General features: G+C 42.8%; 1 protein-coding gene across 1 annotated transcript in view; it reads left to right on the top strand.

Annotated features, from left to right (window-relative positions):
• The window catches only part of ITSN1 (intersectin 1), a 206,838-nt gene that overhangs the window by 191,014 nt on the left and 3,566 nt on the right, over positions 1–12,258 (top strand). Inside the window, exons 33-36 of the mRNA XM_077765491.1 lie at positions 6,014–6,181; positions 9,240–9,452; positions 10,464–10,585; positions 11,906–11,988. Coding sequence (XP_077621617.1) covers positions 6,014–6,181; positions 9,240–9,452; positions 10,464–10,585; positions 11,906–11,988 — 586 coding nt within the window. The remainder of the gene's footprint in view (positions 1–6,013; positions 6,182–9,239; positions 9,453–10,463; positions 10,586–11,905; positions 11,989–12,258) is intronic.

The raw sequence follows: 12,258 nt of genomic DNA, 5'->3' as shown, positions 1-12,258 counted from the left end.
TATGAGACACCTGACTCTCATTACCCTCAATATGTTTACTAATTTTTTAAATTTACAACATGTTTTTATTTAAATGTAAAAGAAATACATCAGATTGTGTGTCACTAAACATTTTCTATAATAATACAAATCCCTAAAATCCTCAGTTCATTAAATTTTAAAAACCACTGCCTTGTCAGTAAGCAGCTGAAGGAAATGCCATCCTGATTATTCACTGGACACAGGAAAAACCGAAGGCAACACTCTTGCCCTCCTTAAAAAACTCTATTTTAAATATAAGTTTATTTTATTTTTTAAAATATAATTTATTGTCAAATTGGCTTACATACAACACCCAGTGCTCATCCCAACAATTGCCCTCCTCCATGCCCATCACTCATTTTTCCCTCTCCTCCTACCCCGTCCACCCTCAGTCTGTTCTCTGTATTTAAGGGTCTCTTGTGGTTTGCCTCTCTCCCTCTCTGTTTGTATCTGTCTCTCCCCCTACATTCCCCCATGGTCTTCTGTTAAGTTTCTCAAGATCCACATATGAGTGAAAACATGATATCTGTCCTTCTCTGATGGACTTACTTCACTCAGCATAACACCTTCCAGTTCCATCCACGTTGCTGCAAAATATGTTTACTAATTTGCTCAAAACCCTGATAGTAACATATCTCCCTCCTGTCTCCTCAGTTCAACCCCAGCCTGAGGCCACAAAATGCACTGTGGCCCTTGGCTGAATTAAATGTTTAGATTGGAAGCAGGCTTTCGACCTGATGTTTCCTCTCTTCCACCTTGACAGTTACTATTTAATTAGCTCAATACTTCTCTTTACCTCCCCCAATATTTAATTGCACAGTGGAGTTGGAAACAAGCTTTTAAAATAGGTGTTTTAGATCTAGCCAGTGGGGACAGGGGAACAAAAACAAGAAAAGAACTGAGAGTCATAAATATTAAGAAGGAAAAAACAAATTATCATTATTTGCTAAACCAAGCTTGCTGTCCTTTAAAGGACCCAAGAATGAACTGAAAAGTAGTGGGGCTAAGAAGAGATTTTTAAAAGGTAGCCAGTTACAAGATGAATATGAAAAACCGTTAAAGTACTAAGGTGAAATCTTTTTTATGATACTGCGGTGGAGAAATTCTTGGCATGGCACTAAGAACAGAAATTTAAAGGATTTGGAGTTGCAGCAACTTAAAAAAATATTTTATTCTGGATGTTCATTAAGTAGAGCAAATAAATTGTGGTAGATCTGTACTATGAAAATATTTTTAAAAATAGAGACTTCTATGATTTAACATGGAATGACATCCAGAAAATGCTATTAAGTTAGAAAAAAAAAAAAGGAATAGGGCACCTGGGTGGCTGACTCTTGATCTCAACTCAGGTCTTGGTCTCACAGTTGTGAGTTCAAGCCCCGCATTGGGCTCCACACTGGGTGGTGAGCCTACTTAAAACAAAGCAAAGCAAAACAACACCTTTCATGAGCAATCCTACCGTGTGATTCATTTTGCAAAACAGATGAAAAACTCGATGTGTGATTATTAAATATATGCAGAGCATCCAAAAGTAGTTAAAGGGATACCCTTCAGTCTGTTGGCATGGCTATCTCTTGGCTAGGACAGTGAAAGGGAACTTTCATGTTTGCTCGATGTACTTCTGTATTGTCTGAATCTTCCAAATCAAGAACGTGTCAATATATTATTTGTAACAACAGTTTCTTTAAAATGTCAGTGTGACAAAATATCATGAACCACATTGAAAGACAAATGACAGTTGGAACCTGGGTAAATATATTTCAGACTGTATGTAAGTAGGTACTGAAATATACATAGATTACCTATCTGTATCTATGTATTTATCTATGGATCTATCTATCCTCTATGTAAGGCCACTTACAGCTCAAAAAGAAGAAGATAAATACGCCAGTGGGAAAATAGGTAAAATATACAACTAGATATTTCTAGGAGGCAGTACAGACTAGCAGTAAAGAACACATAGTCAGGAGTCCGGCTCCTTGGGTTTGAATCTCAGTACCACTTGGGTTAAGTTACTTAACCTCTCTGGGCATCTGTTTCCTTATCTGTAAATTAGGGGCACACTAATAGTACCTGCTCCAAAGAGTTGTGAGAATTAACTGAATTAGTAAATGTAAATGTATGAAAAGTTTAAATTAACTAGTGATAAAAGAGACACATGGCCAAACAAGAAAATACCTTGCTTTTGGCCTGCCAGATAGGCGTATATTAAAAAGGTTGTAGTTTACCAGTGTTGACAAAGATACTAGTTAAAGGCAAAGTGGTTCAAGCTTTTGGAAGATATTGGAGAGATCAAACTGCACATTCTCTTTGGCTCAACACTTCCACCTCTAGGAATGTATTCTAAAAAAAAAAATAATCAGAGAAATATTGAAAAATTAGGAACAACATGAATTTTCATGGGAAGGGAACTATTTAAATGCCTTGTAGTTCATCCCTACAATGATACATCCTAGAATCCTTAAAAATGATAGCATAGGNTCAGGGGGAGAGGAAGGGGGGTGATGGGCATGGAGGAGGGCACTTGTGGGGATGAGCACTGGATGTTATATGGAAACCAACTTGATAATAAACTATTTAAAAAAAAAAGAATCATGTACTTTACCCCATAAAAAAATGATAGCATAGGTCCACAGGAAATGGACAGCAAATGATATTATATAACTGCTATTAAGTGGGGAAAAATAGTGTGCAAAATGGTACAGTGGAGTGTGGTAGTATGATTCAATTTTTATTTTCTGAAAAGTGTGTGTGTGTAGGCAGAGTATGTAACTAACACACAGACAGAAGTTCTCTCCAGATGGGGAGATTATGGGCTATTTTTAGGTTCTTTGTAACTTGCTGACTTTTCTGAATTTTGAATATTGTACAATATTACTCTTATAATTAGAAAAATCAATAAGCCTGTTTTCATTTTGAAACAAAACAAAGCAAACTGTTGGAACTAATAAATAGACTCAGTGAAGCTGCAGGATACAAAATCAATACACAAAAATCTGTTGCATTTCTATACCCTAATAATGAGCTATTGGAAAGGGAAATTAAGGAAACAGTCCCATTTACAATTTCATCAAAAAGAATAAAATACCTAAGAATAAATTTCACCAAGGAGTTAAAAGATCTGTGTATTGAAAACCACAAGACATAGTGAAAGAAATTATAGAAGACACAAATAAATGGAAAGATACTTCATGTTCATGGATTAGAAGAATTAATGTAGTTAAAAATGTCCATTCTACCCAAAGCAACATACAGATTCAGCCCAATCCTATTCAAAATTCCAATGACATTTTTTAAGAAGTAGAACAATCCTAAAATTTGTTTGGAGCCATAAAAGACCCAAATAGCCAAAGCAATCTGGAGGAAGAAAAACAAAGCTGGAGGCATCATACTCTCTGATTGCAAACTATATTACAAAGCTATAATAATTAAGGCAGTATGGTACTGGCATTGAAAACAGATATATAAATCAGTGGAACAGAATAGAGAGCCCAGAAATAAGCCCGTGCACATATGGTCAATTAGTTTACAATAAAGGAGCCAAGAATATATAACAGACAAAGGACAGTCTCTTTAATAAATGGTGTATGTGTGGGGGTGCGCCTGGTGGTCGGTTAAGTGTCTGATTTTGGCTCAGGTCATGATCTCAACACTTCATGAGTTTGAACCCCACATTGGGCTCTCTGCTGTTGGTACACAGCCTGTTTCAGACCCTCTGCCCACCCTACTCTCTCTGCCCCTCCCCGGTGCACACCCTCCCAAAAATAAATAAACATTGTTAAATAAATAAATAAATAAATAGTGTTGGGAATACTGGACAGCCACATGCAAAAGAATGAACCTGGACCACTGTCTTACACTGTACACAAAAATTAACTCAAAATGGATTAAAGGCTTGAATCTAAGAGCCCATGCCATTAAACTCCCAGAAAAAAATAAGTGGTAAGCTCCAAGAGGTGTTGGCAGTGATTTTTAAAAATCTGACATCAAAAGCAGAAATAAACAAATGGGACAACAGCAAACTAAAAAGCTTCTACACAGCAAAGGAAACTATCAAGGAAATGAAAAGGCAATCTACTGAATGGGAGAAAATATTTGCAAATCAAAAAATCTGATAAGGGGCTAACATCCAAAATATATAAAGAACTCATACAACTCATATGATAGCAAAAAAGCAAACAATCTGATTTAAAAATGGACAGAAGATCTGAGTAGGCATTTTTCCAAAGACAACATACATATGGTCAACAGGTACATGAAAAGAGGCTCAACATAATTAATCATCAGGGAAATGCAAATCAAAATCACAATGAGCTCTTATCTCACACCTGTTAGAATGACCCTTATATCAAGACTAGAAATAACAAGTGTTGATAAGGATGTGGAGAACAAGGAACCTTATCTGCTGTTGATAGGAATGTAAATTGGTGCAGCCACTACGGAAAATAGTAAGGAGGTCCCTCAGAAAATTAAAAATAGAACTCCCATACAACCCAGCTATTCTGCTTCTCAGTATTTACCTGAAGAAAACAAGAACAGTAACTTGAAAGATAAATGCAGCCCTGTGTTCATTGGAGCAGTGTTTATAAAAGACCTGGAAAACAACCAAATTGCCCATCGATGGATGAGTGGATATATGTAATATTACACATAATATGTATAATATAATTTCTATAATGAAATATTTAGCCATTAAAAAAAGTGAAATCTTGCCATTTGCATCAACACAGATGGACCTCAAAGCCACCATGTTAAGTGAAATAACTCAGACATAGAAAGACAAATACCGTATGATCTTTTCTTATATTTGGAATCTTTAAAAAATTAATTAATCCCCCTCCCCCCCAAGCTCATAGATACAGACAACAGATTGGTGGTTGCCAGAGGCACGGATAGGCAGTGGCATAAATAAAAAAACTTTTGTTATTTTGTTTGTAGTTTAAATAAATTGAAGGGAAAAAAAGAAGAAAGCAAAACCAAACCAAAGCAAAAACAAATGAATTCACACAAGCCAGTTGTGTGGGCTCCCAATCTAGAGCTGTAATCCTTAGACTGAGCTGCATGTTAGAATCACCTGGAGAGCTCTAGAAAATTCCTACACCAGAGTCCCACCCCCAGGGATACGATCATGGGTGAGGCATCAGGAGTTTCCAAAGGGATCCTAACTACAGCTGGGGTTGGCCTGACGGGCGGGGCTGTTGTTGGAGATGATTGGTGGACACCCAGGACCCAGAATGTGCACTTTTCTCAAGTTCGGGGCTTATCTAGGACTTTAAGCCAAAGTGTACCTTTGAGATGAGGTATTATGCAAGGTCCGTTTGAATTCTTTGTATTTGGACAAAGCCTCGGTAGGTACTCCCAATGGTAACCGTTCTCATTTATTAAGCACCTTTTAAGAACCAGGTACTTTGCAAAGTACTTGATTGTATCAGATCATTTAGCCCTCCAAGCAACCTTATAAAGGTGCTGTTAGCATCCCCACTTTTCATATGAGGAAACTGAGGCTCAGAATCTTTATGGGACTCACCCATAGCATGCCTGGTCAATTGCAAAGCAGAGATTTTAATGCAGGAGGTATAGCTCTAGGATGGCCCTCTTAGCCACTGGCCTCGAGGGTTCTGCCCATAAAAAGGCACATTTACTCAGATGCACCCCTTTGCACACTAGTCCAGAGGCACCCAGATTCCTGCAGCTGTGCATGGACCCCGGAAAAGAGCCATTTTCTAGGGAGAAATCCACGCGGGGTGCATAACGCACTTGCCACAGCCACTGCCCTCTTCATACCCAAGTATAAATAATGTGCTTCCCCCTGCCAACAAGGAGTGGCCGTCATGCTCATGTCATTGCTACAGGTGGGTGCTCAGAGCTGCAATTTCTCACGGGGACACCCATCAAAAAAGGTCGGGGCCCTCCTCTGCTGAGCCCCCCAGGACAGCGAGCCCCAGGTGCACCTGCACCACCTGAGGCTGCTGTCTTCTGTCCTCCTGTGTAGATCCTGGAAAACACTCCTGAAAACCACCCTGACCACAGCCACTTGAAGCACGCCCTGGAGAAAGCGGAGGAGTTGTGCTCCCAGGTGAACGAAGGGGTGAGGGAGAAGGAGAACTCCGACCGGCTGGAGTGGATCCAAGGCCATGTGCAATGTGAAGGCCTGTCCGAGGTAGCTGCCTTTGGGCTGGGACCCGGGCCTCCCTCCCGCTGAGCCTTAGCGGCGAGAAAGATCGTGAACTGTCCTCTCCAGGCCACAGTTGTGCCCGTTCTGTCTCCAGCTGCCTCTCACCTGCTCTTGAACCTGTCCCGCTGACTTTTTTATTTCCATGTTGCTTTCTTTTCCATTTTCGGCTGTTCTAGTTGTGTTGTTGAATCTGCTGGTTCCTTTCTTGTGTTTTCTTCTTGCACAGGTGGCCATGCTTTGCATTTTTTTTCCCTAACACATTTTAAACGTATTTCTGCATATCTCACATCAGAGAACTGTAATATCTACAGGTATGGCTCTCACTCCCATCTGCTGTTTCCACTAGCTGTCACCGCGTATGCCTGCTTCTCTGTATGTACTGTGATTTTTTATTGTGAGTTCAGTGTTCCTTGGAGCTTTATCTGTGGGACCTTGGAGCTCTGAAGTTGCATTCCTCCTGAGAGAATTGCTACCAGGATCACCCTAAATTTCATGTAGAGAGGTTTTTGGATCACAGTAGTATGTGAATTGTATTGTGAATGTGTATGGGGGCTGCCCTGTGGCTGCACATTCTCAGGGGCATTTTTTTCATTCCACTTATACCAAGGTCAAAAACAACGGAGTCTTCTTGTTCATCTCTGCTGTGCTTGCGTTCCCTCATGGTCCTTCCTCTGTGGGCCAGCTTTCGGGAGAGCCCTCCCGTTAGATCCCTCAGCCCAGTGGACCCTGGAGGCATCCCTTGTCTCCTGTGACCCACATGGCCTTTGAAGCTCAAGGTCACCAGACTCAAGAGAGGCTCTCAGGGCTAAAGCTGGCTTTGGGTTTTATCTTCTGGGGTTCACACTTTCTGTTTTGGCCTCTGCACATTTTTTTTACTTTTTTAAAAATATTTTTTATCACTTTGCTTACATTGCAAAAGTGAATTTTTATATTCTACTCAGTTTTTAAAAATTTTCACTGGATATTTCAACATAGTCCACCAATATTGGAGAAACAGAAGTTTCTCTTCTAATATTTAATTATTTTCTTGTCCTGTACCTTTCTCTTAGTTTCATTTATTGTTGCTGGCTTTTTTCTTCTCTCTTTCTTTGCCTCTGCATGCACATGCATGCGTGCACACGCACGTATGTGTGCACATACACACACGCACACATGCATGCACACATGCCATTCACTAGGTTTACCAAAATGCCCAGGCAGATGCGTCCCCCTCACCCCCTCTCCATGTGGCTTCTTCCTTCTTATGATGCTTCAGAGGCAGNATGCATGCACACATGCCATTCACTAGGTTTACCAAAATGCCCAGGCAGATGCGTCCCCCTCATCCCCCCTCCATGTGGCTTCTTCCTTCTTATGATGCTTCAAAGGCAGCAGTACCCAAGGGAATCACCCAAAGAACCACTGGTTCCTTCCCTGCCTCACCTCCTTGTTGGCCTTGACCATAGGTGTGGGGTAAGCCAACCTGGGGGGGNGCCCTGCATTGGGCTCTGTGCTGACAGCTCGGAGCCTGGAGCCTGCGTCAACTTCTGTGCCTCCCTCTCTCTCTATCTCTCCCCTACTCGCACTCTGTCTCTCTCTCTTTCAAAACTAAAGAAACATTAAAAATTAAAAAAAAAAAAGAAAATGCAAAGATTGTTCCCAATTCATTTATATTCAGTGTTAATCTGGCCTATCGGAGGCCCCATACTTACTTGGAGTATGAATAAATGCCATCACATTTATGTGATCCAGGCTGCCCTCTCTGGATTCATCATCTGTTCCCAAGTGCTTTGCACTCTCTTGGCAAGCCAAAAGGTCGGATTGAGCTCCAGACTCCTGTTCATAGTGCAGGGGTAAAAACTATCCACTGAAGGCTCCCATCTGGGTGTTATCTTCAGTCTTTCGGGCTCCCTCAGAGCCCTGGTGGCAGATTAGAGACCTTCTCCCTTTTTGTACCCAAGAGTGGAGTGGAATGCTCAATCTTCCTTGATGCCTAAAGATCTCCAGTCAGAGACACTGCTGATTGGCCACCAACATCTCTTGGGGGACATATGGTGTGAACCCTGTCACCTCTTCACAATTACTCTCCTCAGGGAGACCTATAGGGTTCATAACTCTGGAGAGTATTGGTCTTGAAGGCTGCTGGTAGAACATCCTATGGGGCCCAAGTGTGGGCAGAGAGGGGCCATGATTGTCTGACACGTGCCTGGACCATATTGCCACCTGGGCATAGCTGTGCCTTTCCCTCTTTCAGTCTCTCACCTTGCTGCCAAAAAAAGGAGGGTCTTAGTGTGGTTGTTTTTCTGCCTCAGTCTCCCTCTGCCCCGTTAGAAACTGCTCACGTGAGATGATAGAGCCCAGTGGGATGACAGAGCCATGTTTTAGCAGCACTCAGAGCCATCTCCAAAGTTTGGGAAGTGGCAAGGAGACTGTCCCCTTCACACTTTCTGGACTAGTGAGTTGGTGGAGACTTAATGTGTGCCAACACTGTGTCTGCTCTGCTCGGCTTTGAGGCATCACTCAGCACCCTTGAGGTTTGTAGTCACCCATGTGTGAGGGGCCTGGACTCTAGTTGACCTTGGAAAGTAGCACATGGACTGTAGAATGGTGCAGGGAGTGGTTGCTGCTTTCCACAAGCGCAAGGGACCGTTTGAGCCATGTGGGGTCATCACTGGAGCTGGTTGATGCCCTCTTTGGGGACATAGCCCATACTCATTGAGGTGGGAGAGAGCTGAGAATTTTCTTCCCATTTCCCAGTAAATAAAAGAGGGGCACCGGCACCCTCAGGCACTAGTAGACCCCTAGGGAGAAAGCAGTCGGAAGTATACCCAAGACTCATCTAGACACTTGGAATCCTTAGAACTGTGTCTTTGACTGCCCTTGACTCCTTGGCCCTGAAAGGTACTACCTGAAGTCTGCAAAGTGGTCCCTGATTGGAGCCTAAGATACAGGCCCACGGGGGCCCAGCCTCCCATTCTGACGGAGCCTGCGCTTTCAGACGCAGAAACTCAGAAAATGACCTCCCTTCACTGTGTCTTCTTTGGGTTTTGTTTTCCTTTCTCAGCAACTTGTGTTCAATTCAGTGACCAATTGCTTGGGGCCACGCAAGTTTCTGCACAGTGGGAAACTCTACAAGGCCAAGAGCAACAAGGAGCTGTATGGCTTCCTCTTCAACGACTTCCTCCTGCTGACCCAAATCATAAAGCCCTTGGGCTCATCTGGCACGGACAAAGTCTTCAGTCCCAAATCGAACCTACAGTACAAAATGTACAAAACAGTAAGTTTGGCTCTAGATGGTGATTCTAGATTGCAATATCAGGGTTGGTGTTGGCAGAGGAAGGAGACAGTTTCCCAAAGGGGTCAGAGTATGAGCAAGGTTGGGGGGTTGTGGTGTAGAGAAGACAGAGGGGTGAGCCAGGGTTTAGGGTAACTGAAGCAGTGCAGCTCCAGCACTCTCAGCAGAGGAACAGCGTTCGACTTGATTGACAAAACTTCTATGAGCTTCCAAATGGCCACTGTGGTTCCTCAGACATGGGGAGTCCCCACTTTTCTGGTGGGGCTACCGATCTAGTGTGATGAAGGAGGCATGTGTGGGAAAGCTCCAAAGTAGAGCCCCAGCACCCACCTTCCAAGCATTCCCAGACCCCCCTCCAAACTTCTCAGGGTCGCTTGAAACATCTGTGCCCCTTACCTTTTCCAGCAAAAGCCAATCTAAACAGTCAATGTGTGGAGAATTTCCCTCTGCTGTTTATTTGGTCTGCTCCTATGTACATAGCTGTGTTTGTGTGTCTTCATGTCACGGGATACTGTTTTCCTAAATTTGTCTGTGTGGGGGCGTTTTTGCAGAATACTTTTCTCTGAAGCAGCGGTTAGGGGATTGTGGGGTAATTGTGATTGTGGGGCAAAGAACAATGTACTTATGTAGATTGTCACTAGCAATTTTGCATGAAAATCTTCAGAGGGAATTGGCCGAAGGTTAAGTTATAAAAGACTGCTGGTTGGGATACAGTATGGCCAAAACAGACCAGTCAGCTCGTATTGTGAAGGACCTGAAAAATACCAGCAAAATGGAGGAGGCAAAATTTCTATTTACAGTTTGCAATACATGAAAGTTGATCTCCATGCAAAACCATTATTCCAGTAGAATTTACTGGAAAATACACTCACTCACTCACTCACTCAGTTTAGTTTACTAGAACACATGCACATAAGCTCATGCACACCCATAGTTCATTGAAACACACAGAGTCCCCGTCTGGTTTTTAAATGCCTGTGCATTATTTTTCAGCCTATTTTCCTGAATGAGGTTCTAGTAAAATTACCCACTGACCCTTCTGGAGATGAGCCCATCTTCCACATCTCCCACATTGACCGAGTCTACACCCTCCGAGCCGAAAGCATAAATGAAAGGTAAGACGTGCCACCTGCCTGGCACCGGCCACCTGGGTTCCACCAGCTGCCGGACACGCATAGAACATTTTATTAATCAGCTAGTCCCAACATTTCTTCTGCAATACCACACCCTCTGGCTGGAGGGGTCTTAATTCTTTTCTTTGGAGCCTCTCAAACAGTTAACACATGGCGTGAATTTTTCAAAATAAAATGAATTGAAACCAATTTTGCTTGAGAAATTTTTCAAAGGAAATTTTCATTTTTCTTTGAGCATCTCAGGTTTCCCAAGGTTTTCCAGGTGGCAGAAACCAATAGGAAGGTGATTTGGTAGGCCCAAGCCCTACCCCATCCTCAGCTGGGCTCGCTTACATAGATATTCTGGATCTGAGAGCAGTGGGTTGTTTTGTTATTTTGCTTCAATCGTGTATTCAAGGCTCTGCCCTAGAGCCAAATGAAATAGATCGTTTCTGAAGGGCGAATTTGACCCAAGGCCAACGACATTCCAAAGAGCATTTGTGCCAGGCAAGAAAACTGGCCAAAGCTACCATGCATATGGGTCTCTGAGAAATGAAGGAGAAAGTATCATGCCAAGTACTTTGCCCAGAGTGTGTTTGCTTTTCCCTAGAAAGTGGTTCTCTATCTGGGAAATAGTTTTGTTCTTCCCTTGGATGGTTTAGTAAGAGAGATCCTTCTGGCCTTCTTTGGTTAGGCAAACATGGGATGCTTTTGTTAGAAAAAAAAATTAATTATATTAATTTTTATTTTTTAAATTTACGTCCAAGTTAGTTAGCATATCGTGCAATAATGATTTCAGGAGTAGAATCCAGTGATTCATCCCTTACGTATAACACCCAGTGCTCATCCCAACAAGAGTCCTCCTTAATGCCCCTCGCCCATTTAGCCCATCCCCCCACCCACAACCCCTCCAGCAACCCTCAGTACTCTGTATTTAAGAGTCTCTTATATTTTGTCCCCCTCCCTGGTTTTATATTATTTTTGCTTCCCTTCCCCTGTGTGCATCTGTTTTGTAATGGGACGCTTTCAACAAGAGAGGAGAGAGTTGCATGCCAGCACCTCCAAGGTCAGCATTTCTCTTCCATGGGAGCACCAAGGCCAAGGCAGGGCTCAAGTACATCAATAAAAATGTCACTCATCTCTCCTTATTAATGGTAGGAATACTTATTAGCATCATTTGACATGAAGCCAGACTTTCCTTCCCAAGCCTTTGTTGTTAAGCTCAAATGAACAAAGCAGTAGAGCCCTGGAGACTGAATTCGAACAGACCTGAAACCTTTTTCTGAGTTCTGTTTGGCACCTTTCTGTCTTTTTATTTCCAAGGACTGCCTGGGTGCAGAAAATCAAAGCTGCTTCAGAACTGTATATAGAGACTGAGAAAAAGAAGCGGGAGAAGGCGTACCTGGGTATGCATTGCTCAGTGGCATGGACTATTTCCTGCCAAGCTGGGGCAGAGAGGTTTGGGCTCAGAATCCTTAGAGCTGGAAGATGAGCCTGGAGGTGGAGAGAGGCTGAGAAGGGATGGAAGTGGGGGAGGGGGAGAGTGGGGTGCAGGATGAGGGATGGTGTGTAAATTCCAGGAGCAAGCAAGCCAGAGGCTAAAGGAGAAGCGTGGGGGGAGGGGCAGCTACATAAAACTGATCTGAGGCAAACAGATTGGGAAACATTTGGGAAAG

This window comes from Crocuta crocuta, unplaced genomic scaffold, assembly GCF_008692635.1.
Source record: "Crocuta crocuta isolate KB4526 unplaced genomic scaffold, BGI_CrCroc_1.0 scaffold84, whole genome shotgun sequence".
Lineage (NCBI taxonomy): Eukaryota > Metazoa > Chordata > Mammalia > Carnivora > Hyaenidae > Crocuta > Crocuta crocuta.
Note: the sequence above shows the minus strand (reverse complement) of the source record. Positions and strands in the feature narration are given on the sequence as shown.